Below are 25,879 nucleotides of genomic sequence, written 5' to 3' on the forward strand. Positions count from 1 at the left end.
AATTCTGAATACCCAGACTTAATCTTAATTTTGACATTGTCTTCCACCATCAGCTAAATACTTTGACATAAAAAGCACACAGAAATTTAGCTACTTCATTACCTCTATAACTGTGTGAATGATAAGGCTTCTGCCATGCTGATACAGGAATGTGTTTTTGCACTTGCACAAGATACTGTATATTACCATTTGTGTTTCCTCAGGAAGCTTATTTGATTTTGTAAGTGTTGTTTTAAAGTTACTACATTTTCAAAAATTATTTTATTTATTTTTTGGCTATTATGGCGTCCTTGTCCTAGCGGCATGTGGTTTTGACAGCACTCGTCATTAAACAGCTGCTTATATGAGGCAGGTTTGCAGCATTTGAATGGACACTCCCTCTGGAATGCCTGCTGTCAGCAGGTTTGCTTCAAAAGCACCAGGGGAGGTGGCCCACCTGTACCCATTACTGAGAACTTGTTGTTCATATACATTATAAAATATTCTTTGTAAACTACATTTGCATGAAATGCAGGAAACCATTTATGACAGATGACAGTTTTGGGGTTGTTGTATAAACATAATGCCTTAATAGTTATTGCACTACTTCCATCAGTATACTTCTGTTTATAGTAATGCCATCTTTATATAATGTCCATAGTACCACTTGTAAAATATTTTCATAATACTGCTCTATCCTGCATTTATGCACACACTTTATATCCTGCACTTGCTTATTGCACTTCTGGTTAGACCTAAACTGTATTTCGTTGCCTTGAACTTGTACATGTGTAATGGCAATAAAGTTGAATCTAATCAAAATTGTATTCTTTAACATCAAATACTCACATGAAACTGACTTTGTGTGCCTCAGAGCTGTTATTGCAAAATTGGGACCATTTGTGATCATTATAGTTGGTGCAGTGTCAAGATTTTTAAATTTCATACCAATTCAGTGGTATCACATTGCTTCGTAGGAGCTGCTTAATGAGCTTTGTTATTGATTAAATCAACCAAGGGTAGTAGTCTGCTTCTATTTATAAATATACATGGCATATATAATTGATGTGCTGAAAATAACAGACCACTCCATGAAAGTATGAACTTTAAGAGACAGAAAGAGATTAGATGTTTTTAGATTCAGTAGGAAATTTAAATTATTCAAAACAGTACAGTATTTCCAAAAAAAAAAGTTAAAGTTTCCATTAAAGACTATGTCTAAAGACAAACTACACATTTCAAACTGAATTGAGTGAACTGAGTCAAAGGGAATTTCCCAAGTTGGGACATAATTAGGAAGCCCATCATGACGATTATAAAATGATCTGGCAAAATCTTTATGCATGTTCCCCAAAGTGGAGTCTTTGAAACAAACGTAAATGTCTTGTGACACTGTAATAATCTTAAGTAAATAGAGTTTCAGGCAAAGTGTAAAAGATGTTTAGCTATAACTCTGAATCCCTTGCCAAAGGATGTGTACCGATTTTGATGGTTATCTATAACATGTAAAGGATCCTGACCAAAGTGTGCTTTAGAAGAAATCAAATTTTAAAATCACCCCTAAATATAATAGAAAATCAGCACAGAGATACCAGAAGTGAAATGGCATGATTTTGACTTTTTGTACTAGATAAAAATCCTTGCAACATGTGATGATAACACATTTGTAAGCATGTGTCATCATATATAGCTGATGAAAACGTCTCCCGTTTGTTACAGCCTGCATGCTGGAAACTGTGCGCTGTCTCTTTAACAGGCTGCACGGGTGCTTTGCCCCTGTACTCTGGGCATAGTGGGAGAGGGAGGGAGGTTGTTGACCGAAAGATGAGCCCCGATTGGCTGGGCCTTACTGAGGGCAGTGACATCACACAGAGGAGAGGTACTGTGGTGTAAAATAACATCTCCTTTTATGGGATGAGGTGGACTGTTCCATTCTCTGAGAGAGGTGAGATTTTGTTCCCCTCTCACTGCTCCCTCAGTGATGTTTTCCTCCCTGTAGACGTTCTCCCTAATTGGCCTGTAAATTAATATAGCTGTAAGGCTGTCTTGGACCAAGCTTATTGATTTGTTTAGTATTAATCCACTTTGTAAAACCACCTCTTATTTGATCACCTTTTGTTTTACTTAATTTTGAGTTGGAAGGTATAATAAACTGCGGTAAGACTTTTCCCCCCTCTTTTCTCGTTGTCTCCTTTTAATTTAATCAATTTTTTTAGGCGTAGAGACGTATTACAGTGTTTCAGCAGTCTCCTTTTTAGATAATTCATATGATTAATTTACTGCGATTAAAAGATTGCTCTGCTCCTTGCTGGGCAGTTTTTCCTCATAGCTGAAGATTAAAATTGGCCCACAGCGTTGTAAGCATTTTAAGACAAGAGGCACCACCAGGACTGTCTGGCAGTGTTGTGGACAGGAGGGTTAGACATGCCAAATCTCTTTTATCCCATCTTTCTGTCTCACATTCACTCTTAACATCTACACACCTCACACACTCACATACTCATACAACCCTACAGCCTCTTTTCACCTTGCTTGTTCTCGACACATGCTTAAACCTCAAAACACTCCACCAACAGATACAAAAGCTGCAGCTCCCCTAGACTTCAACTGGCATGTGACTACCCCCGCTGTTTGCCAACATGGTATCTCCCTAGAGGAGCAGTCCCCTCCCATCCCTAAGTCAGATTTGTCACCACTCCAAGGAAATACACTGTACCTTTTTCGAGTCAAGTAAAGAAACTGTAGTTACACTGTTCCAGTTGGATGCCCACAGATACATTTAGAAAAAAAGGCCAGGTTGTCTTCATTGAGGGAGGTTGGCGGAGAAATTTAGGCTGACAAGACATGACGAGAATACTTCTGAATCCCTGGGAGATCCTCTGAACCCTCCTCCCTCCTCCTTCCAATGTTTCAGTGGTTGGGGCCATGGCCTCTCAGTCAGGGTAAGAAATCCACAGCTAGTTGGCTGTTTTACTTATTTCTTATTGGTGTCTGGGAAGAATAAAGCACTTTACTTCATTTTCACTATGTTATACAAGACATATAAAAATGTTTTTAGATGGCCTTACATAATGTGCAACAGAAGGCCAGTCCTGTATTATGCTCAGATGACCATCAGTTTTCCCCTTTTTAAAAAAAAAAAAAAAGGAAAAAAAGACATGTGTGTTGAAGACATGGCCTGGCTGTTGTTGTGAGTTAGAAAGAGACAGATGAGTTGATTAATTTAGGTACAGAGAGACCTGCCTTTTAAACTCTGCAGACTTTGACCTTTTCTGTCTGACACACTGTTGAATGTGTACAATAAACATAGCAGTCCATTACACTTTGATAATATTGTAATTTTAAAAAAAAAACTCATGTTGTGTAAGAAGTGATTTGCTTAGGCATGCCTTTTCCTTGTTTTGAAGCAATCTGCATTGCCTACCTTACTGTGTTGGCAACTGATGGGCTCTGTGGGGCTTGGGTCTTGGATGCAGGTTTGACCAAAAATTTGAACAAAGGCTCATTTATGATCTGTGCTTCTAACAGTTGCTCTTCAAACAAGCAAAATAGAAATAAAGGTTTGCTTTCCCAAACTTGGCTGATATAAGGATAAGGCACTAGTGCGTGATTTTCCAGAAGGCCACAGGTAAAAAGCAGCTGAGTTTGTGGTACTTGGTGACTTAAAAAATAAAATAAAAAATAAATGTATCCTTTCATAAAGAGGACTAGACTGATCTTTGAAAAATAACATAAGAGATGATGCCTATGTTTAGCCTTTCATTTTAACTTAGATAGATTGACAGAGGAACTTGTCACTTAAGTTATTCCGATATTGCAAAGGCACAAAAGTAAAACTGACAGCTGGCTGGTATGGACCTAAATTCAAGCATTTATGCGTCAGTATTGTTGAAACCAATAACAGACTATTGAGTCTCCTGTCTGATGATTTTCTTTAGGGCTGAGCTACAATATGACAGAGTTTAACCCCCTGTTCAACTAATAAAAACCAACAGATCAGGTCAATTAGTTGGGCAGAATGGACGTGAACAGTGTTTTACAAAGGCTTCTGTGCCTGGGCCATTTGATCATTTACCTCTGTGCTAACAGTGGCCCATTCACACATTCAACCCCACTCCACAACTTACTTTGACAGGCTCATTTACATGTAAAAGTAGGCGATCAGTGGTCAATTCAGTTGTAGCAAGTTACTTAACAGTGTCTGTTGTTTAGTTTTTGACAATGTATAGTCTAAGCTTGGTTGTTAGCTGTGCTCTAAGTCAAATAAAGTCCAGAGATGATAACAGTGGTGTGTTGATGGAAGTTTGGATGATGGAAAGCCTAAACAATGTTTTCTTCTTTTCTTTACACCTCTGCTGATAAAACTGGTGTTATTGGTGTGTGTCAAACAGCTCACAGTGGTTATGGCCTTGGTCGCTTCCTGAGCTTTGGTGTAATGTAGCCTAGCTATACTGTGTAAATCACATTGCCTGTTTTGAGTGATGACTCATAGTTGGGTGTTGCTGCTGATGTAAAACAGACTTCATAAAGAGGTTGGTTGGGAAATTACTATTTAGACTTACTGATAAGCTAAGTCAGAAATTGTAAAAAAAAAAAAAAAAACTTGGAACCATTTTGCTCAAGTGCCAACATGATTTAGTCTACAACATTACTAAGTGATTGATAGTCCTGATCAGTTTTCATGTAAGAGCAGTGTTTATTCTTTCCAGGAAACAATCACAGTCTCTCATATGTAGCCTAATTTTTCTACCTTTCACGTATTGTTTCCCTGTGTGTAGTGTTTCCCATTCTGAAATCAGTTTCCCATCTGCTTCTTTTCAACTTTTCACTCATGCATAGTAATTGAAAACACCCTTGTGTGTTGTGTTTATAATCTAGGAGGAGGCCGGGTGGTTGCTGCATAATCGCACTCTGTCAACAGCCTTAAAATCATTGTTGTCACTGGCAGAGCCTGAAGCTGTCCACTTAAACCAGGAGGCGACACGCCTGGCTGATAATTTGCTTGTTTCTAGTTCAAAAGCTAGTAGTAGTTGCTTTCTGTTAACCGAGGTGCACAACAGACAGAAGTCACATTTAGTCAGACTGGCTGTTCCTAATGAACACACACTTGTTCTGTCCAAATTCCATGTTTTAATATTCCAAGCAGGATCCAGCAGAACATTTTTATATGACCATTTGTTAAAAACTCATTACCGGACTTGTGTTTTATCCTCTGGCAGTGAACATATTTTTATTACATGTTCATGCATTTGTGTTGTTTGTCTCTCTGGTGTGAATCCATACATCCACTTACAAGGTCTCCTCAAATAGCTCTCTACTTTGATGTTTGCACTAAACACATTATGCTCAGAAGGACAGTAAGGGCAGAGAGGTGTGTTTAGCTAACAGTTATGGAGTCTGTGGCTTCAAGCTACAGTTTTATAGCAGTAGGTTATTATTTAATCCTAATTACAGTCTGTTTTACCTTCATGCTATTCCTGAGAAGACTTTCATATTCTTTTCATGAGGTGTTAGTGATATCCTGTATGCTTTTACAGTCTACTCCGAAAAACTAACTTTTCTATTTGAAATTTATATTTAGAACAACCATACAAATTAGTTTCAGCTCAAATTTACATTGACCATCTGTACAAGGTGATTATTTGCAGTAGAAATAGGCTACTGCACATTGTCTAGACTAGCCTAAGCCTATTAGGGACTACTTTCTCCACAGGTCATCTCTGTGCTCCCCTCTGTTTATGATGTGTGGGGTTTCGCAAATGATGGTCCGATTTGCGGTTTATCATAAAACTGTGACTCAAAGAAGAGAGTAGATGATGGCAGCCTAACCGTATGATCTGTTGTGAATAGCTGGAAACTTGAACGAGTTGGTATTCATTTACAAACCAAGAAATCATAGCAGGAAAGAAAACTGAGAGGCTAATGTTGTTTTGGTTATGCTGCGTCACTGCTGACCAAGAGTTAGTTTTAGGTAAATTCTTACAGACTTGCCAGGTGTTTCTTTCATGAACATCTCACTTTCATAATACTCCCTTCTTTTATAGCCATCCTTGGAAAGCCATGAGATAAGAAGTCTGTTTATTGTCTCTCCTCAGCGTGTGTTTATCTTGACTTGTTGTTGTTCTGTTTGTGTTATTAGCAACATGAACCGTGAGGACCGGAATGTGCTCCGAATGAAAGAAAGAGAAAGGAGAAATCAAGAAATCCAGCAGGGAGGAGGAGAGGCCTTTCCAGCGAATTCCCCTCTCTTTCCTGAACCCTACAAAGTGGTAAATTTGTTGACCTCATATTCAGTTTTGACATATAATTCATTAGTCAGTTTAGAGGAATTTGTAACAGTGACAAAGCGTGAACTGCACATACTACCAGGAGTATTCATGTCAATACAGTTTTGTCATCACATATTTTTTGAAACATCACACCTCTGTTTTGCTTTTTTTTGTGCCTGATATGTTAAACTGCTAAGAGGAATGTTTAGCTTCAGGTTTCTATGGCATAGGCGGAAACACTCTTTCTTTTGCTGTCTTTCTATGTGTGTGTGTGTGTGTGTGCACGCACGCTTTATGTAATATTTGTTTGACTTCATTCCTACATTGCCTCAGTCTGAGAAAACCTTTTAGTTGTAATTCGATTAGTTTTTCCTAAGTTGTTCTCAAGAAAATCCTACATTTGATTTAGACTTGAATACCTTTTGTTGCTGCCTTTATTAATGGAAAAAGAAGGAATTGTCTGTTTTTGTTTCATCACAATGACCTTCCGGATCCTGCAGTCTTGGTCTTGTTTACAGTTTTTTGTGATGAAAGCTAAATAGGGCAAGATATGCTTTAATACACATGTGGGAGCTGTTTTATGTGACATGTCTGAACGAGCTCTACAGACAATGATGGTCCTTCTTTTAATCAAGATGATCTCATGCAAATTTGCACATTTCAAGATGTAATTGGCTGATCTTTTTGCAACACAGTATGTGGTTACGTTAATCATAGGTATTAAAAACAATATCAAATGCTTTTCCAAACATTTGTGGCTTAGATTAGACAATGGTTAGCTGTCAGATAGTCAGCTATCGACTAACTCAGCACAAAATACAAGAGAGTCGGTTGAATTGACAACACCTGTTTTGTTGTGCAACTGAAGAAGATAAACATAAGAACACGCCAGCCTCCCCCTTTCCTCCCTTGTCTTCCTCCTGTGCCCACAGACACACATAGATGTAGGCCAGCCAGCTCCCAGCTCCTGCCCGGTCAGTGTTATTGTAAAGAGGATTTGAGTTCTCTGTACTGGTCTAATCTTTGCCACTAACCAGATTTGAGCAGAGGTAAGTGGCTCCTCTCCTTAGCTAGAGCTAGCCATCAAAGAAGCAGTGAGGAATGTGTCCTGACAGGTTGGGAATAGAATGGGTACCAGAGGTGAATGATGTGCAGGCCCTTGTGTTTTGGACCACAACAAAGTGAAAGCTGACTTTGAAGAAGTCCTTGACCTTTGCACAGGAAAAGAGGCGTTTGCAGCAAATAATTTTAATGTGCGTATTTGTCCTTCTGTCTTCAGAAGCTAAAGTACAAAAAAATGCAGAAAAAGCCAACTGTTTAAGTCACTGGCTTTTCTACACTTTGTATCTCTCGTCTCCTGCTTGTCTGAGTCTTATGTAAGCTTCAGTTTGACTTTTTATCCCTCTTCTGTCATGCTCCACCAAGTGGAAGTTTACTGTGTTCTGCATTAAAGGCCATGTGTGCACGCAGCTGCAGCTGTGACCTTCCAGATGTAGACCAGCAAAGCAGTAACATTTTTATGGTGCAGGAGTTCGCGCACTTGTAACTCAGCTGCACAGAATAAAGAGCACAACATTATCTATTGAAAATTAGAGCCTCACAATATTGGATTTTTGTCCAATCCATATTTTTTTAAATCAAAAATCCATTAAATGTGATTATTAAGCAAGCCTTTTTAACCAAATTGTGCCAAGATCTAACTAGCCCCAGAAACTAAGCAAAGGACATAACGCTGAATCAAAAATCCATTAAGCACATTTGTGTTTGCATTTTGACTACATCTTAAGAACCCCAAAGATTAGGCAAAGTAGACAGGTAATAGATTAAGATTTAAAACTGATGGCTTAGTTTGTCATTTTTTGGGTGTGCAAAGATAGGAGAAGAAATTTGGAAGAGATGGCAATCAGTGTTCTTCGTAATTTCCTGTTGTGGAAATGCGATGTTTGAAGTGATGTTGGTAAGGATAGTTCCTGGCTAGCAGGAAAGCACTGCCTCTGGACCGGGGACTTGTTGTGGAGCAGGAACCAGAACTGGTACAAGGTTCCTCTGGTGAGCTAAAGTTCCTGAGAAAGTTTCTGTGGACGTAAAGGACTGTATCAAAAAGTTTCAAAGATATAATCTGAGACGGTGCTTCTTTTTTATTTTTTTTTATTTTTTTTGTGCAATACAATACGTACAGCACTAAGTATTTATGTGAATACATACTGTATAATACAATACAACTTTCTTGTCAGATTGTTTTTATTCTGCCAGCACACTATCGATTGTTGCAGTCAATGTCCCTAAACAATGAGTTTGCAGAACAAACTGTGTAATGATTCAGCTGTTTTCTAATTTACCTCAAGCACTTACTTTTTAGTACCTTTGCCAAGGAAGTCGTGTTTTCAGTGATTGTTTGTTTGTTTGTCTGTCTGTCAGCAGGATTATGGAAAAAGCACTGGCCCGATTTTCATGAAACTTGGTGAAAAGGTGTAGCATGGGCTAAGGGAGAACCCATTCAATTTTGGAGCGGATCGGAATCACAGTGCAGATACACAAATTATTTTTCACTTTCGTAAACGTTGAGAGGCTTCAGCTAGGCATAACCATATTTTGACATACTATAATTCTAATAGTTTTGGAACTATATCCTGACATATATAGTCGTTGCGCTTACAGATTTGCATATCATAGAAAAGTGGACTATTGGCCTTGGCGGATGTCTGCGCTCTCCGAGTGCCCTTCTAGTTCTTCATTGTTTTTAGCATTATCAGCCAACATACATGCCAGTATCAGTATGTGTAATAAGCCATAATATCAGCCTTTTGAAATACTTGTTTTAAGTACTTGTATTTTAAAAGAGGGTATTTCTGTTCCACTGGATGTCTAATAGAATAATAATTAATTCTAATTAACGTAATTTATGCTAGTACTACAAAGTGAAAATAGGCGTTGCTACACTACACTGCCAACTACACGCGTTTGAGCCAGGCCGTGCTACCAGGAGGTAGTGGAGTGCTTGTTATTGCCAAGCTAGTTACATTTCCTGCTACAGATAACGGTTTGTGTTTCCTCACCCTCTGTGTGAATCTGTCAAACAAAATAGAGGTCTGAGGCTGCGTGTGAAATATTCTGTACAAACTTGTACTTGTATGCATGCAATCATGGGCTGATTGCATGCATGTCGGCTGGAATCCGTGGCCTCAAAGTGATTGATTAACCTCTGTGTTGGAACTATGGGTAGACTCTTATCTGTGTTCGCAGATGGGTGTGGACTGACCTAGGCCCAGTTTGAACAAGCTTACTGTGTGATTGGCTCATTAGGCATCTCTATGTTCAATCGAGTTATTTTCTCAATGTTCATTGCTCAATGCTCAATTATTTTAAGTTTAAAACTGGGATTAGGATTTAATTTGTTTGTTTCTTTTGTCAAATGACAATCTGCATTTCCGTCATCCTCATTTTGCATATTTTAGTGATTCTAAGTTTTCTTAATAGGAGTGATACATTTTCTCTCCATTTTTAATGTTTTTGATGGAAAGCAATTAACCCAAATGTTGAACTTGTGCCCATAATGACTGTTTTCTCTGCCCCCCCCTTCCTCTCTGCTTTCCCTCTGTTCACTTCTCTCTTTTATTTTCTTCTCAATGACTTGTCTGTCTCTTCTTTCTCTGTGGCTGTCTTCTTTTAAAATTTTGTTTTTTATCATCACACTATCCACTGCCCCACCTCTTCCTCCCCTGTTCTCTGTTTCTCTCTTCAGTCCAGCAAGGAAGATAAACTGTCCAGCCGTATTCAGAGCATGCTGGGCAATTACGACGAGATGAAAGAGCCGATTGGTGACACACTTCCAAAGCTTGGCGGTAAACCTTCTAACAGCTCGTCTTCCTCTGAGGAGAAATCGGGCCCACCTTTATTTGGCGGGGACCAGCGTGGTGTCGGTAGTGGTGGCAGCAGCCAGAGCAGTAAGTGGACTCCTGTCGGCCCCGCAGCGGGTGGATCTTCATCCGGGTCCCAGAAACGCTCAGGACTTCAAGGAGGGCACAGCAGCCAGAGGGGCAGCGGAGGCAGTAGCGGCAGCAGCAGTAGCCAAAGACACGGAGGGGAGGTGCGGGAAAAGAAGTCTAGTAAACACGGTGGAGGGTCAGAGCACTCAAAGTCACACACATCAAGTCCGGCGAAGGGCTCTCTGAGTTCCTCCAGCAGCAACAGCCACTTGCGGAGCTCCTTGTCTGCCGAGCAGCATCATAGCAAGGAGCGCTACCGCTCCAAGTCCCCACGCGACAGAGAGGCCAACTGGGACTCGCCCTCGCGGGTTCACACCTCTTTCCCCAGTGGACAGCACTCAAGTCAGGCTTTTCCCCCATCTCTCATGTCCAAGCCCGGCTCCATGCTGCAGAAGCCCACAGCTTATGTGCGGCCTATGGACGGCCAGGAAACGGCAGAACCCAAGAGCTCACAAGCAGAAAGCTACAGTGGACAGTCGCACAGCAGCACCATGGGAGAGATGAAGTCGAACAGCAAGACCTCACTTTCCAAACTCAAGATCCCCTCACAGCCTGTAGAGGTGAGGCTTATCTACAGGCTTTCTATTTTTCATCTATTCTGAACCCTGCAGCTTATGTACACTACTCACATTTTGGGCGTACTGTGTGTTTGTGTCACTTAAAATGTAAATTTATAGTAGTGGACATCGCGTGTAGAATCTATAGATTTACAATGGCAGAGCAGTGTTTATGTTTGGAGCATATATTCATAATGATGTAATACCTGGAATAAATTACCAAACAGCATGTTACACTTGGTCTGACTGAACTCAAAGGTCTCATAAAATGCCTCATGAATGACTCATTCTGCTCAAAATGGCCGCCGCCGATCACCTGCTGCACTGACGACATGTTGTTTATGAACATGTGCTAAACTTGATGTTTCTGTCTTTAGGGAGCAGGCGATGCCAACTGTGTCGATGAGATTCTGAAGGTATGTATATAATTGTATTTTGCTAAGAACTCCCTTTCTATGTAGTCAGAGAAAAGCCTACTGCCTCGAGTCAATGAAAGAGCATTTCACATTACTCACATCTTACAACTAATTTGCACATTTTTTCCTTGTGTTTTTTTTGTTTTTGTTTTTTTTTTTTTCTTTCTTTCTTTCAGGAAATGACTCAGTCGTGGCCCCCACCGCTGACAGCCATCCACACCCCCTGCAAAACAGAGCCCTCCAAGTTTCCTTTCCCGACCAAGGTCAGCATTGCACCAAGTCCCTGTGTTTACTGTTTGATTCAAATTATTTTGTGAATTAAGAAGGCTTAATTTTTTGTTTATTACTTTTGTATGGTGCAAACAGACCTTATATAACACACGCAGCCAGTCCAGAGAAACTTTGCTTTGTGGCTGTCTAATTGGAACTATAAAGCGATGGGACTTACTATTGATAAATATTTAATGTGACAGAACTTTCAAGTACTTCTCACTCAGTTTTGGTGTTTATTTCACTTAGTGTAAATATATACAGCCAGAAACTCAAGGAGGAAAAAATCCTTTTTAATTTATTTATTCACATATTTATTGATTTGTTATCAGATTCGACAGACAGAATTGTATGGTAAAGTCTATCCCCCCCCTCTCTTCTTAGGACTCTCACCCTTTTCCAAGTGGACACAGTGAGTATCACACACACTTCTCATTCAAACGTGAACACACAATATCTTTACAAAAGAATTATGTATGTATATATTTCTGATATTTATGTTCATATGTACTTATTTCTCATGAGTCTTTTGCCTTTTTATTTTCTTTTTTAAGAGCGAGGCAGTTCTTCAAAGAGCTCCAGCAGCCACCAGCCCAAAGCTTGTGATGACCAGCCCACGTAAGTGCTTCATCTTTTCCTCTCTTTGTCCTTTCTCATCTTAAGCCCATGTTTTTAGTTTTTCAGGATACCTAAAATAAATATTTCTGATGAGTTAAGAAACCTAAAATAACCAGGCATGCATGTCAGTTATGTAGGGCCAGCAATCCCAAACTGCAGCAATTACACTGCTGTAATAAAGCTGTCATTCCTGTATCTCAGGAATCTGGAAGATGACCTGAAGCTAAGCAGCAGTGAGGACAGTGATGGAGAACAGGACTCTGCCAAGAATGCCTCAAGGAACACATCAGCAAGGTAAAGCACAAAGCATAGTGAATTTACTTTAGTACAATTTGAATGCAGTTTTTGTTGCAACTGTCAGGGGGATGTTGTCTCCAGTTAAAGTTTGGAGATGACAGTGGGTTATGTATCGGCTTGCATAATATTCAAATGTGTTTGTTATATTATGTTTCTTATCTTGAAAGAGATGGTGTGTGAGTTAGGTAACTTCTTATTTCTGGATTGGGGGGGGGGGTTACCATCAACCTTTGGACACATTACGTCCACAGCTTTTCCCAAGGTTAGCAGTGACTGTAGTGTGAAGCAAATTCCCAATTATGGAAAAACACAGCTGAAAAATGCAAATTACAAATCAAGAATGGAACCATTTGGAAAAATATTAGCTATATGTGGTGGTTAAGAATAACCCTCAGCTATAAATAATGTTTCTGTCCATGTTCCAGAGATTATCAGCATATTGAACACTTTCTAACTTTGGAGCTGAAATGTGAAACTGTAAACAAGATTTTAAACCCAGGACATGATGCAGTTGTTTGTATTCATCCTTCAATAGGTAAAACATGACTCAGAGTGTACTGTACACCTTTTGCACACAATATAATTCTGTTTTACTCTCTTCTGTAACAACAGCAATAACAGTGAAGGAGCGGATCAATCGAGGGATGACTCGAGCAGCCACAGCGGCTCAGAGAGCAGCTCAGGCTCCGACAGCGAGAGCGAAAGCAGCACCACAGACAGTGAAGCCAATGAGCACCCGCGGCCTGCCTCTCCTGAAGTAATGACTTAACAGTAACTTTAACTTTGTACAAAGTGTAGAGCTACTCAGTGATAATGATGATCTGTCCACCCATATTTTGAGTTGGGATAGTTGCAAGATGATCTTTCTTTCTTCTGCCCAAAATACCATCTTTTTTAGATGTTTGGCTAGGTTTCATACATAATTTCAGCTCACTAAGACACTTTCTGACATATGTGTGTTCTCCTGCTCCCCTTCAGCCTGAACAACCCATGGCCAACAAGTGGCAGCTTGACAACTGGTTCAAGAAGGCCAAGCAGTTCTCACCAGCCTCTCCAGTGGACAATAATGTTCCAACCAAGTGCAAGAAAGAGGGCAGAGATAACGGTTCAGGACGCGGCTATGGTAGCCAGGGAGGGGGGTCAAAAGACTCGACGGCGCCCACCCCAAGCAGGGACCTACGGGCGGCACAAAAGGGTGCAGAGGGTGGTCGTGGCCGTCAAAAATCCCCCGCCCAGAGTGAGGGAGGTACAAACGCGCGAAGGAGTGTGGGTAAAAAACAGCCTAAAAAGTCTGAGAAGCCCCCAGTAGTGGAGGAACCCAAGGGAGGTCTGCGAGTAGAGAGTGAGCCGGCTCCGGAGATACCTCCTCATCGGCCCAAAGCTGCTACTAAAGGTTCCCGCAAACCAAGCATCAAAAAAGAACCTAAGTCTTCTCCGAGGCCCACTGCACCGGCTGTCACAAACACTGCAGATAAACGCAAGGCCAAGGCACCCACCAAGACTTCCCAGAAGTCTCGTGAGTTTGTTGATACAGACTCTTCATCATCAGACTCTGAGGGGAATGACAGCATCCCGTCCTCGTCGCAGACACCCAAGTACACAGAGAGTATCAGGACCCCCGTGTGTGTGTTTTCTCCAATGGAAGAGAAAGAGGTGTTGTCTCCACTCAGTGACCCAGAGGAGCGTTACCCTGCAAGGCAGCCTCAGCAGCAGGTTTTACTAGTGAAGATAGGTGAGTCAAAACTGCTCATAATGCGAAGAAGTCTAATGCAAATTCTCACTGTATTCTGTGCACTTGTTTTACATATGTCCAGAGGGAGTGCACACTCCTGAAGCTTTTCTTTACTTTGGACCAAATTAAACCTACCCTTCCCTTTCCTTCCCATTTCCTATAGATCTCAGCTTGCTGTCTAGGATCCCAGGGCGGCCCTACAAGGAGCCTGTAGAGATAAAAGTGGAGAGGGACGACTCTCTAGACAGGGACAGCAAAGACTTCAGCAAGCAGACAACTGACAAGAGCTCTAGTAAAGCCAAGAGGAAACACAAGGTATGGAATTGATAGAGCAAATTCCTGTTTGTGTTCTGTTTTTGATTCTAGTTCTGTTGAATCCGTTTTCTTTACATTTATTTCTCGCTTTAAGAGTGGTCCCTTCACTTAATCTTGAAAATCTATATGATTATCTGTACACCCACCCTCCAGAAAGCTTTTTTAGAGTGTTATGTTTTCAGTATGATCTTGTACACTGAATTACGATTTATTTGGAGCTTCTTTTTTTGTTTTGTTTTGTTATTACTTTCATCAGGGAAGTTATGATCGTTCCATTTTAGTTAGCCTTCAGGATAACGTATCTCTTAAAATAACTTCCAAACAGATTTCCATTAAAGCAAGAAAATGCCTTTGAGCCAAGTAACAATTGATTCAATTTTGGTCTAGATCCAGATCTGGAATTTCTGCCGTTAGGTGATTGTGCAATTTTTTTTTTTTAATCATAGCTATGAAACTACCCGACAAAGAGACTTACAATCTAAGTGATATCTTAGGGTGTAACAGCAAGTTGGAAAACCATTAAGCATTGGCAGAAGGTTGTACTGTGCCGTGTAAGGGTTCAAGTGCTCCGTAGCAAATTTCTTTGTCTTCAAATCACTTCCTACAGAGGCATGTACACACACCAATAAATCCATAGATGTGTCTTTGCTTTTAATTTTCTGTGATTTTGTCTATTTTTTATTTTTTTAATCTTTAGAATGACGAAGAAGGCACCAAGCCAGAGAGTAAGCGATGCAAGCTAGAGGAGAAGTCCCTATCTCATCATAAAAACAGCAGTAAAGAGTGAGTATTCTTCCTTTTACTCCTGATTATCATTCACAGTAAAGCCTCTGCACACTGGGAACACTTGGCAGAGTTGGTGTAACAGTAGTACTTCATTTCTTTACAGGCAAAATTAAGCTTGCCAGATGTCTTTTTCTTTATTCTTACAATTCACAAAATAACCCCTATAAACTCTAGTGAGCATCATAAAATCAAAGCGTAAATGCTCAGTGACGAGGCTTGTTTATTACATTGCAGCCTCTTCAAGCTGCACCTGTTAACCTTTATTCTAATGACATCTCTGTCATGTTCTTAGTGTTAAATTACCTGGAATTTAATCTTGGTGTTAATTTTTTGTGATGCCGAGGACAGTACTGCTGCAAAATGGCCCCATTTAAATATATACATTTTTAAAAAGTATTAGAATGACTGTCATATCCCACCAGATCTAAGAGGTCTTTGGAGAAGAAAGAGGAGCCAGTCCCCTCTCCTTCCATGTCAGGTCTTCAGCGGACGCCCAAGGCAGAGCATCCGAGTCGAAAAAGGACAGTCAGCCAGTCCTCCACCTCTTTGTCCAGCGGGACAGGAAGTGGAAAGGAGGGAAGCCACAGCACCAAGGGTAACTCCACCTCCAAACACAGAAAAGGAGAGGACAAGGGACGCAGCACGCGTGATGGCAAGGTGGGTGCGACTAACCATACCCCCCGGGTATTGCTGTTTGTGTGAATACCTGGCAAGTATTGTGGATACTGGGAAGTGTGAATACAGTGTCGCTGTGTCCCCCCCGGGGAATTTAAATAACGAAGCAAGCATAACCAAAAAAAAAAAGTTGTTGCTGGGGAAAGAAGGGGAGTGGTTGAAAACATAGCTTGATGCGTTTTAATGCCTGTGGGTATTTCATTTGTATGATTGTGCAGAACATTAGGGTATGCATATTTTTAAAATACGAATTAAATCAAGTATTTACACTGTTTGTATAACCAGCAGCTAATCACTAAATTGGTTTGGTCTATATATTGTATATACCCAATGTCCATAAAGCAAAAAAAAGCCTCCCTCGACCTTACCTTTTTCTCCATTTTTATCCTCCACTTCAAACACCAGGCCCCTTTTCCCTGAAACTTTATTCCCTCTCTCTTGCTGTCTCTGCAGGAGAAATCCTCAAAGGGCTGTGATAACCAGCTGGCTGTGCCTCCGCTCTCCACGGACGGCTCCAAGTCTCAGAGATCCAAGCTGGTGTTTGAGGACAGGTAAGAGGAGCTCTTTCCACTGTGAATAACCCCTCAGCAGGATATGCAGAAAAAACTGCTGTGGGGATCTAGGGTTGCCTTTGATGCATAAAGCTGTAGGAGGTTGGGGAGGTCATGAATACATGTGCCTGCATGCAGGATAGATGACGTAAATTTCCATATTTAAAGGCTCTCTGTTGGGAGTCTCTGTCCTTTTCAAGCAGAGGTAAAGAAACAACATAGTCTTGCTTCTTATTTTTGTTTCAGGGTTTGATTTAATGTAAGAAAAAGGATTTTAGAGAATGTTTTTTATGTCTAGTCCAGGTTCTGTTCTTTTGAGAAAATTCATGTAGAAACTGAGCCATGACAGTGTTGTAAAAATGTTTCTGTTAAATGGTTCAAAGATTAAAGCAAATTAGTTTGACCTGTTTAAAAATGTTGTTATTTCAGGGTCCATTCAGCAGATCACTACTTACAAGAGGCCAAGAAACTTAAACACAATGCAGATGCACTGGTAAGAGTAAGCGCCATTATTTACATGTGTAATTGCGATGTCAGTGTCAGTTGCTGCATGCAAAGCAGTGAGAGGAGAGAAAAACAACATCCTGGTGAGATTTTGCATGGAGCTTAATGCTAGATATTGGCACACAGTTTTAAGTTTTAAACACATTTCCTTTTATTGCTGAAATTAATGTGATTGTATAGTATTTATTGTATTGACTGGAAATTTTACCTCAGACTCAAAGTTTCCAAAGCCCATTTTTTCTCTGTGATCTCTCAGGTTTTGAGCATGATGTCCAAAAAAAACAAAAAACAAAACATAAAAGCTTTTGTTACCGGGTCGCTGAAAGATGAACAGGTGGCTATATTTAACTGCAGGTTACAACTTCTTCTCTGGGGATTGTTAGATGCCCGATTCTGCTGCATGTTATTTCCACTCAAAATCCTTGAAAAATTATTTTGTTGCTGTCTGCATTTTTTAAATTTAAGTACAAAACAGAAAATAACTTCTACATAAAGTTAGACAAACCAATGATATAAACAAATGCACAAACCCTATTGCTGAGAATTAAGTTAATATTTTTTATTTTACATTATATCCATCATAGACGTGCTTTTTAATTCCTCCTATAATGTATGTGGATTACAATTCATTAACCCACACTACAATTCCATTAGTCCACATCTGTTATGTTATACATTCAATCCAAAAGCAAACACATACATCATTGAGTTTACTGTTGCTGCTGTTATTTAATGAAAAGAGAGTTTATGTAATCCACACCAAGTCATATACAAGCCATGTCAGTTATGTAACATAGTCATGCCAAAACTTAAGTAAAAAAATTATACTGGTGTATGCTCACTAACTCGCAATGCGCTGCCAACAGTGATTTTATCTTTCCTATGTACCTGTTCCCTCTTTTGAAGTTGGATCGCTTCGAGAAAGCCGTTTACTACCTGGACGCTGTCGTATCTTTCATTGAATGTGGTAATGCGCTGGAGAAGAGCGCCCAAGAGGCAAAGTCTCCGTTCCCCATGTATGCTGAAACGGTGGAGCTTATCAAGTAAGGACAAACAGAAATACCTTCATCACTGTCACAGAATTGCAATTTTAATGGGGACCCCCACCAATTTTACAAGTCAAAGTCAGTTTACAGGGTGTGGAGTTCGAAAGAAGTGAGCTCTCCAGACCTCTGTAGCCCGCTCCTCATCTCTGCTTGAGGCTTGCAGCTCGAGGCTACATTAGTCGCTACTAGCATAACACCCAAATCTCTGAATTAACTGTTTCCATAATGATTTAAACAGTTGTTTCTCCTAGAAACTAAACATGTGTTCTGTCTGTATGTTTAGATACACTATGAAGTTAAAAAGCTATATGGCCCCAGATGCTACTTCAGCAGACAAGAGGCTAGCTGTGCTTTGGTAAGTACGCTGACTGACATCTGGTGATGGATATCCATTTCATGTTCAAGAGGTGTCGTCCTGGCTTTAGCTTTCAACTCAAAGTCCTCAAAATCCTGGCTATTTGATTATGGAGAGTTGTGTATTTAAGTAGTACACATCTATAGTCATTGCTGTCTACTTTGCAAGTTTTAGATCAATATTAACCTATTTCTCTTTCCAGCCTACGATGCCAGTCTCTCCTCTACCTGCGGTTATTCAAGCTGAGAAAAGACAGTGCACTAAAATACTCCAAAACACTCACCGAACACTTAAAGGTACTTTTGTTTCCTAGAAGCAGAAATCAAGTTTTGCTTGGCAAACCTTCAAAACCAAAGGAACACAATATAAAATCCATGTGTTTTTTATTTATTTATTGTGAATGTGTAACCTGCTTCCTGTCTGTGTACATAATGTTCTTCCCCTCGTTTTGTTTGACAGAATTCTCTGAGTAACACCCAGGCTCCCTCTCCTGGAATGGGAAAGTAAGTCCTCCTTTGCTCTTTGGAGATTGAAAGCAATTGTAAAGGAACATCTGTGTTTCCTACACAAGTGTTGAATGTTAAGAAAAAGTACGGCAAATTAGTTTAATAATAATCTTTGTTGTCCAATTTAAAGTAAGTTGTAGATTTTCACAGAAAGTTGAGAACTTGAAAGTACTGTTTTTTTTTTGTTTTGTTTTTTTGTTGGTTGGTGTTTTTTTTTAATATCAGCACCTATGCAGATACTTTCATCTTGTTGTGAAGATCAGTTTGAAGCTATTGAGTCATACTGGGCAGCAGCTACATAAATACTGCTGTCAGATTTTCAGTTAGTGCTCAGTATGTTTTAACTGTCATGTGTTCAGAGGTGTTTGTTTGACTTCTAAAAATAACTTATTTTTTATACCAGTACCAGCCCTCTCATTACCATGTCTGCTTGTTTCTGTTTCCTAACGCAGCAAGGCAGCGGGTATGCCCTCCCCAGTGTCTCCCAAACTGTCACCTGGCACGGCCGGCGGCTACTCATCAGTCAGCAGCAGCAGCAGCACCAGCTCGTCTGTGACCATACCTCAGCGTATCCACCAGATGGCTGCCAGCTACGTCCAGGTCACCTCCAACTTCCTGTATGCCACCGAGGTCTGGGACCAGGCTGAGCAACTATCCAAGGAGCAGAAAGGTAAACTACTTCAAAAACTAGGTGTTGCTTTATTTGTAATTATTGTTACTTAGATAGTTAGGTAGTACCTCCAACCTGTATTATTATTTTAGCCTTTGAAGACCTAGCTGAAGCATGTTATTACACCTACTAGGGTCATTTAATATTATAGCATTGTCATTTGCTTTTTATTACTTGAGTATGAGATTTTTTAGCCTTTGTTACTGAGATGTGTTGTAACTGGCGTTAACTTGTTGCACTGTTTCCACCACTGTGCAGGCTAATGTGAATAGATGGGAAGTTTCCTAAAATTCTAGCACTTTTTCTGGTTTAAAATTGAGTACAGTCTGACCATTTAATTGATACCGTAGTTGTGTGTCTTCCCCCGTCACCTCTCTACTGTATGCTGTCTAATAAAGGCAAAGCTTTATTTGTAGCCTGTACTTTGTTTTTTTAAGTCCTGTTGACGTACTGAACAGGTTGTTAAATCATTAGTACTCATAAGTAGTTCTAGCTACGGCTGAAGTGATTTGTTGATCGACATGAAATTGACAACAATTTCGATAGTCGATTAATTGTTTAAAAGTTATTTATCAAACAAAAATGTCAAATATATGCTGGTTTCAGCTTCTCAAATGTGAGAATTTGCTGTTTTACTATCATGAGGTAAATTAAAAATCTTTGGTTTTGGACTGTTGGTTGGTCATAAGCAATTTTAAGACATTATATTAGACTCTGGGAAATAGGTTTTCACTATTTTCTGACAATTTATAGACTAAACAATTGATTATTTAAAAGTAGTGAACAGCATATGATGAAAATAGTTCCCACATTGTCCTTTTGTGAAAGCAGAAAATGATCTTGATTATCCCACCTTGAACTTGCCTTGAGTCACTGGGTTTTGAACTGATGCTGCCGCCTCTCGCTGTGTCTTTGTTTTCCCCAGAGTTCTTCTTGGAGTTGGACAAGGTGATGGGTCCTCTGATCTTCAACACCAGCAGCATGACAGAACTGGTGCGTTACACACGGCAGGGCCTCCATTGGCTGCGCCTGGACGCAAAGCTTATTCCCTAGCGAGGACTCACTCCCCTGCACGCTGCTTCCACACATACACACACCTCAGCCTCTTGTCTTCAGCAACATGTGCTCAAAGACACACAAGTATGCCCTCACAGACAGACACACATATATAATTATGTACTGTATGCACACACACAGTCCACCTCTGGTCCTCCATGTACACACACACACACACACGTGAGGAACTTCTCAGATAAATCTCCAACACTGTGTCCATTTCCTACACCAGCTTGCCAAAAACACTGAGCAATTTAGAGCATCTCACACCGTCGGCCGCACCACACAGGGAGAAGCATTGGAACTGCAGCACAGGAACAAAAAGCTTATCGCCACGCTTCATATGTCGGCATTCTTACAAAGTCTTTGAAGGCCATGTTTTTATCTTTTTGGCATGGAAGCGCTGGGTGAATTATTTGTTATAAATATGCTTAAAAATGGGGTTTGGTTTTTAGGCTACTTTGGCTTTTAACTTTTTATTTTACTTTGTTTCACCAAAGTACCTCCCATAAACACCAAAGGTGCTTTAAAATGAAGGTTTCTCTTTATCATTTCTGTGCCTTGTATGTGAGCTACAGGAAAACAAACAGCCACCCATCATATCTGAATACATTGTTTTTATTTTCTCTTTTTTTTTTTTGCTGTAACTCATTAAATGCATTTTTAAACATTTAGAAGTTAATGGAGGCTGGCAACGATTGTTTTTTTTATTGCAGTCTTTCAGTTTTAAGTCAAGTCCTGTCAACGCATTTGACATTTTAGAGTAAAGATGGTGTTGGGCACCATCTTCATTTATCTTTCCTTCAAAGTCTTTAGGCGCTAAAGGTTTATCTGGAAGCATGCCCACATGTTTTAAGGATGAGAGGAAGGGCTACTGTGCACAGCAGATTAATACTTGACACACATATTTATAAATGTCAGTGTATTTCCCAGAATCCTGAACTTCTTTGAGCCCTGCTAGAAAATGTAATTTTTTCATTTTGTTCAAACCCATTGCTCTGGTTTAATGTAAGGAGTAGCATGGCCTCTAGGGACCGCTAGCGGGGGCTTTTAGACTCTGAGCCTTAATAAAATTGATCATGTTAATGTTCTCTTTAAGAGATGTGCTGAATTTGAAGCTCCAGAAAACAAGTCCCTTCCTAAGAAATGTTTTTACACACTGTTCATTGAGAAATTTCCTCGAGGATGAGTCACTTCCAGACAGTGTTATTCTCTCTTTGATCCCCTTGTTTGCTCAGAGTGTATTTTTCTAAGGAACAGCAGGGAGTGTCTTAAGTATTGAAATCGTTTCCATGTGTACAATGCAGTTATTTACATTGCAGTTTATAAAAGCTGGGCCCGAGTGGCCACTAATTTGGCACAACAAAAGCAAATTCATCTGAACGGAAAGATGTCCTTTAGAGAGGCAGTCGTCAGTGATGCAGATTAGCAGTGTTGGATTTATAGAACAAAGAGTTTTAAATCTATGATTATATATTTCAAAAAAGAAGTATAACGGCCAATATAGATTTTATTTATATACCAAGCAGTTTTTTTTTCCCCTTCTTCTGGCCAAGCATAAGCATAAGTATAACTTTTCAAATGCATACTTGTAAAACAGGGTTGAACAAGGGTTATAAGATGCAAAGTATTTTGTATATGTAATTGCTCCTATTTAAATTTTAAAATACTTGTATTACAAGACAGTAGCTAAGAAATGTGTCAGCTAGTTGTTGTTAATGTGGTTACAGCAGGCGGGGTAAAGACGACAGAGTAATGGCGTATGCCAGCTGTCCGGATGTGAACATTTACTGGATGTCATCAAGGGAAATGTGGATGGCAGTGGATTTGAATGAAGATGTTAACATTTCACCCAAGATTTCAGTTGACATTTGGGTGTTTGGTAATGTTCAGTAACAAAGGACTGTCTTTTTTTTTTTTGCCCACTTCCTACTAAAAGATGCTGGAAATATTAAAGCCTGGGCCAAATAGTATTCATGCAAACTTTAATTGGTTGGTTTTGTTTTAGTTAATGGAAGATGAGTTTGGACAAGAGGAAAGTGCCAAAAAGTTTAAGGCTTGTGATAGTCTGTAACTTTCTGGCACTTTTCTTCTATTTTCAAACATAAATTTGGTGTATTTTCTGAGCTCATCTTACACCTTTTTTAATCTCAAAACAAATCAAATCTTAAGAATTACTATTTGGTCCATGTTTGACCTTTATTGTTGTGTTTGGTATTTTCTTTCTTTCACTGGCTCCCTGGCCTTTATTGTAGGAGGGGGATACTGTTATTTCCTCTTGCACTTGAAAAAGAGAAAGTCAGAGGAGGTATTATTTTAATCTATGCAGGATTTTTATAAAAAAAAAAAGGATCTGTTTCTGTGGGAAAAAAAATCATTTTTAGGCTTGGGATTTTTTTCCCCACTTTTTTTTCTGCCTCAGTGAGAAACCTGTTTAACTCAAATGTCCAATGCCTTTAGCTTTTGCAATTTTGTGTACTGGTTTAGTATATATGTGTGTATATAGATCTGTTTTTATAACCAAACACAGATGGCTTGAGCCATTTTGTACTTAAAGCTGGAGGCCACTTTTCTCATAGGAATTCCTCTGTGGGTTTTGCCAGCCCAGTCAATGTCTTCATACACTGGTACACTTTGTAAGTACAGGTCTGCGCCTTGTGTTCCCTACACTATCTTGTAGTCAAATGTACAAAATTTAGCATTAGAATAATTTTAACAGTTTGCTACTCACACTTATTTATTTTTCTGCCCCTTTGCTTAATGATTTTTTTTTTTCTATTTTGCCATTTTAAGGAGTACCATTTTATGAAATAGGATGATTTAAATGAATCGGGGTTGTTCATGATGAGATTTCATTGTAAGTAGTAATTAATATTAATTCTAACTTGAACGAATCCAGGGTAAGATGAGTTGTTTTTTTGTTTTGTTTTGTTTTTTGACATTCAGTAGGAAGATGTTAACACTTGCATGTTTCTATTTAAATAAAAATGTATAAATTGTAAATATAACATTTCTTTAAGGGTGAATTTCTACTACAGGTTGACATTTTTATTGAAATTTAAAACTGCTGTAAATACATTTGTGAGATACTTTATGCACATTTTTTTTCTTCTCTGTGGGCTTTTGTGTTCTCCTTCTTCCAAGCTGTTACAGATGACATCCCAGTCTCTTAACACTGTATATCAAATTGATTTCTCAGTCCTTTTCTTACTGTGCTCGTATTCTTTGTCTCCTGCTTCACTGTCTCTCAGTATCATGGTCGCCACATAATCATTAATTAATCTGTCTCTAGATCCAAGTGCGAATATTTTGTCTTCTCTGTATTTGATATGGAGGTGTGTACTTTTCATGAAATGTATATTGTTGATCTCATGGGATGGATGGATGGTGTGTACAGTCTGTTATGTAAAACCACGTCTGTTTTGTCCTCATGGGAGAGATGTATTTACTATTTGTCCCTTTTGAACAATTGGTCCAACATGTCTTTTGAAACAGAGGTATTTCTCTACAGGTCAAAACAGTTGTAGCAGTTTATACAGTATGTTGTATAACACCTTTTTTCTAAAAGTTGTCTCTAAAGTGAGACCAGCAGCATACACTATGTACAATAGTCTAAATTGGATTAGTTTTAAGAGAACTGATGATAGAGATACTATATATGATGGATGCAATATGATTAAAGGTACTCATTGAGTTTGATCTTCAAACTTAGGTTACGTAATTTAAAAGCATTCTTGTGAAGTGAGTATTAATTGTGACTAATGAGAGTCTGTCCTGACTATTCTTTGTATTTTGCCGTATTGAGAATAAAATATATATGGATATGTTTAATGTAGTGATACTCATTTTATTTTAGCAGCACGAGATAATTTAGTTTAAGAGGAAGCAAAAGAGCGCTTGAAGCAGCTGACTCATGCATCTCATGTCTTACTAACATTTTAAAGTCTTTTATTTACTTGCGCAAGTCTAAAAGACGGCCAGGGAACCTGTTAAATACAGAGCTTTCATTTTGCCAAGGTGATATAATGGGTGAGATTTGGGAAAATATAAAAAAAAATCAAGTAAAAACTTGAAGAGGTAAATAAATGAAAGGTCCGTGACTGCCTAAGACAACAAATTGTTTTCTTTGATTTACTGAACAATAAACTTAAAGATGCCCTGTAGCGTTTTCTTTTTAAACTAACAAAAGTTATGTTTACACTAGTATTACTCACCAAAAGTGTGTGTGTGGGAGGGGTGTGCACATGTGCTCCATAGCCATACCAGAGGTTAAAAGCTCCTTTTTTTTCTTTTTCTCTGTTATATTGTTTTGGGAGCACAACTGGAAATTAAGTAACACTCTCTCATAATGGCTAAATAAATACACATGGCATAGGCAACATCATTTTGAAGCAACTAACAGAGCTAAAAAGAGTCCAAATCTCTGCCTGGATTACAGGTACATAAATTTAAAGGTAATTTTAATTAACATACTGTTGGGTAGATTAACCTATTGCAATGCATTATATTTTATAAACTCATCATAGGTTTTGTTTATAATAATCTGTAAAGTAACTAGTAACTACAGCTGTTAAAAAATGCAATGGAGAAAATATTCCCCTCTTAGATAAAGAAATACTCAAAGTACAAGTACCTCTTATGTTTAAGTAAATGTACTTAGTTACACACCACTGATAGGGAACTGACAAGTACTGCTAATTGGAGTATCGTGACCAATCCCATGTAGTGACTAATTACAACACAGGCAGCTGCTGTTCAACAGGCCCAGCCTGTGATTCAGTTCTCAGTGAATAAATTGGTCACGAGTTGCTATTGTCATTGCTGTCATCCCATCAATTTCAGCCTTATTATCACTGGACTGTCATTACAATCATATATATTCACAATTACTGTGATTGTTGCCGATTGTCATTATTGCCATAGTATCACTTACACTGCAATAATGACAATATGAACAGGGAGGAGGGTGACTTTGAAAACTAGATTCTTGCTTCCTGTCTTAATTGTGATCATTTGAAGGCTTCCTGGATTGTAATCTAGGAAGGAAGGAAGGAAAGCAGCTACAGTTATTTGCAATATAGTTTACAGGGGAAATAGTTATTGCACTCTATCTGGAGACAATTTGTGATCAATTTAGAAAAAACGGGATCCAAGTTACCTCAGTCTCAGTATTTTTATTAATATATAACTATATTAACAATGCTTTTCTCCAAAATTATCCTGCTCTAAATATAATCATTTCATATAAATTATGAATGTAACATATAACCCTAAAAGCACCTGATCCAGTC

The 25,879-nt window shown here is 39.2% G+C and overlaps 1 protein-coding gene across 8 annotated transcripts in view; it reads left to right on the plus strand.

Annotated features, from left to right (window-relative positions):
- The window catches only part of aff4 (AF4/FMR2 family, member 4), a 30,142-nt gene extending 5,723 nt beyond the window's left edge, over positions 1 to 24,419 (plus strand). The window contains exons 1-22 of one of the 8 annotated variants that reach the window (XM_044223583.1): positions 2,674 to 2,921; positions 6,119 to 6,248; positions 9,991 to 10,794; positions 11,169 to 11,207; positions 11,384 to 11,470; positions 11,862 to 11,889; positions 12,032 to 12,095; positions 12,297 to 12,389; positions 13,005 to 13,149; positions 13,371 to 14,124; positions 14,288 to 14,439; positions 15,137 to 15,222; positions 15,648 to 15,882; positions 16,354 to 16,451; positions 16,881 to 16,944; positions 17,212 to 17,289; positions 17,859 to 17,998; positions 18,285 to 18,356; positions 18,559 to 18,652; positions 18,816 to 18,859; positions 19,315 to 19,532; positions 20,458 to 24,419. In XM_044223583.1, coding sequence (XP_044079518.1) covers positions 2,905 to 2,921; positions 6,119 to 6,248; positions 9,991 to 10,794; positions 11,169 to 11,207; positions 11,384 to 11,470; positions 11,862 to 11,889; positions 12,032 to 12,095; positions 12,297 to 12,389; positions 13,005 to 13,149; positions 13,371 to 14,124; positions 14,288 to 14,439; positions 15,137 to 15,222; positions 15,648 to 15,882; positions 16,354 to 16,451; positions 16,881 to 16,944; positions 17,212 to 17,289; positions 17,859 to 17,998; positions 18,285 to 18,356; positions 18,559 to 18,652; positions 18,816 to 18,859; positions 19,315 to 19,532; positions 20,458 to 20,585 — 3,570 coding nt within the window. In that variant the 5' untranslated portion in view covers positions 2,674 to 2,904 and the 3' untranslated portion in view covers positions 20,586 to 24,419. Of the gene's footprint in view, positions 1 to 2,673; positions 2,922 to 6,116; positions 6,249 to 9,990; positions 10,795 to 11,168; positions 11,208 to 11,383; positions 11,471 to 11,861; positions 11,890 to 12,031; positions 12,096 to 12,296; positions 12,390 to 13,004; positions 13,150 to 13,370; positions 14,125 to 14,287; positions 14,440 to 15,136; positions 15,223 to 15,647; positions 15,883 to 16,353; positions 16,452 to 16,880; positions 16,945 to 17,211; positions 17,290 to 17,858; positions 17,999 to 18,284; positions 18,357 to 18,558; positions 18,653 to 18,815; positions 18,860 to 19,314; positions 19,533 to 20,457 lie in introns of those variants that run through there. The other 7 variants (XM_044223585.1, XM_044223586.1, XM_044223587.1 and 4 more) reach the window with 7 other exon arrangements.
- The last annotated feature ends 1,460 nt before the right edge of the window (positions 24,420 to 25,879 follow it).

This window comes from Siniperca chuatsi, linkage group LG14 (genome assembly GCF_020085105.1).
Source record: "Siniperca chuatsi isolate FFG_IHB_CAS linkage group LG14, ASM2008510v1, whole genome shotgun sequence".
In the NCBI taxonomy this organism is placed as follows: Eukaryota; Metazoa; Chordata; class Actinopteri; order Centrarchiformes; family Sinipercidae; genus Siniperca; species Siniperca chuatsi.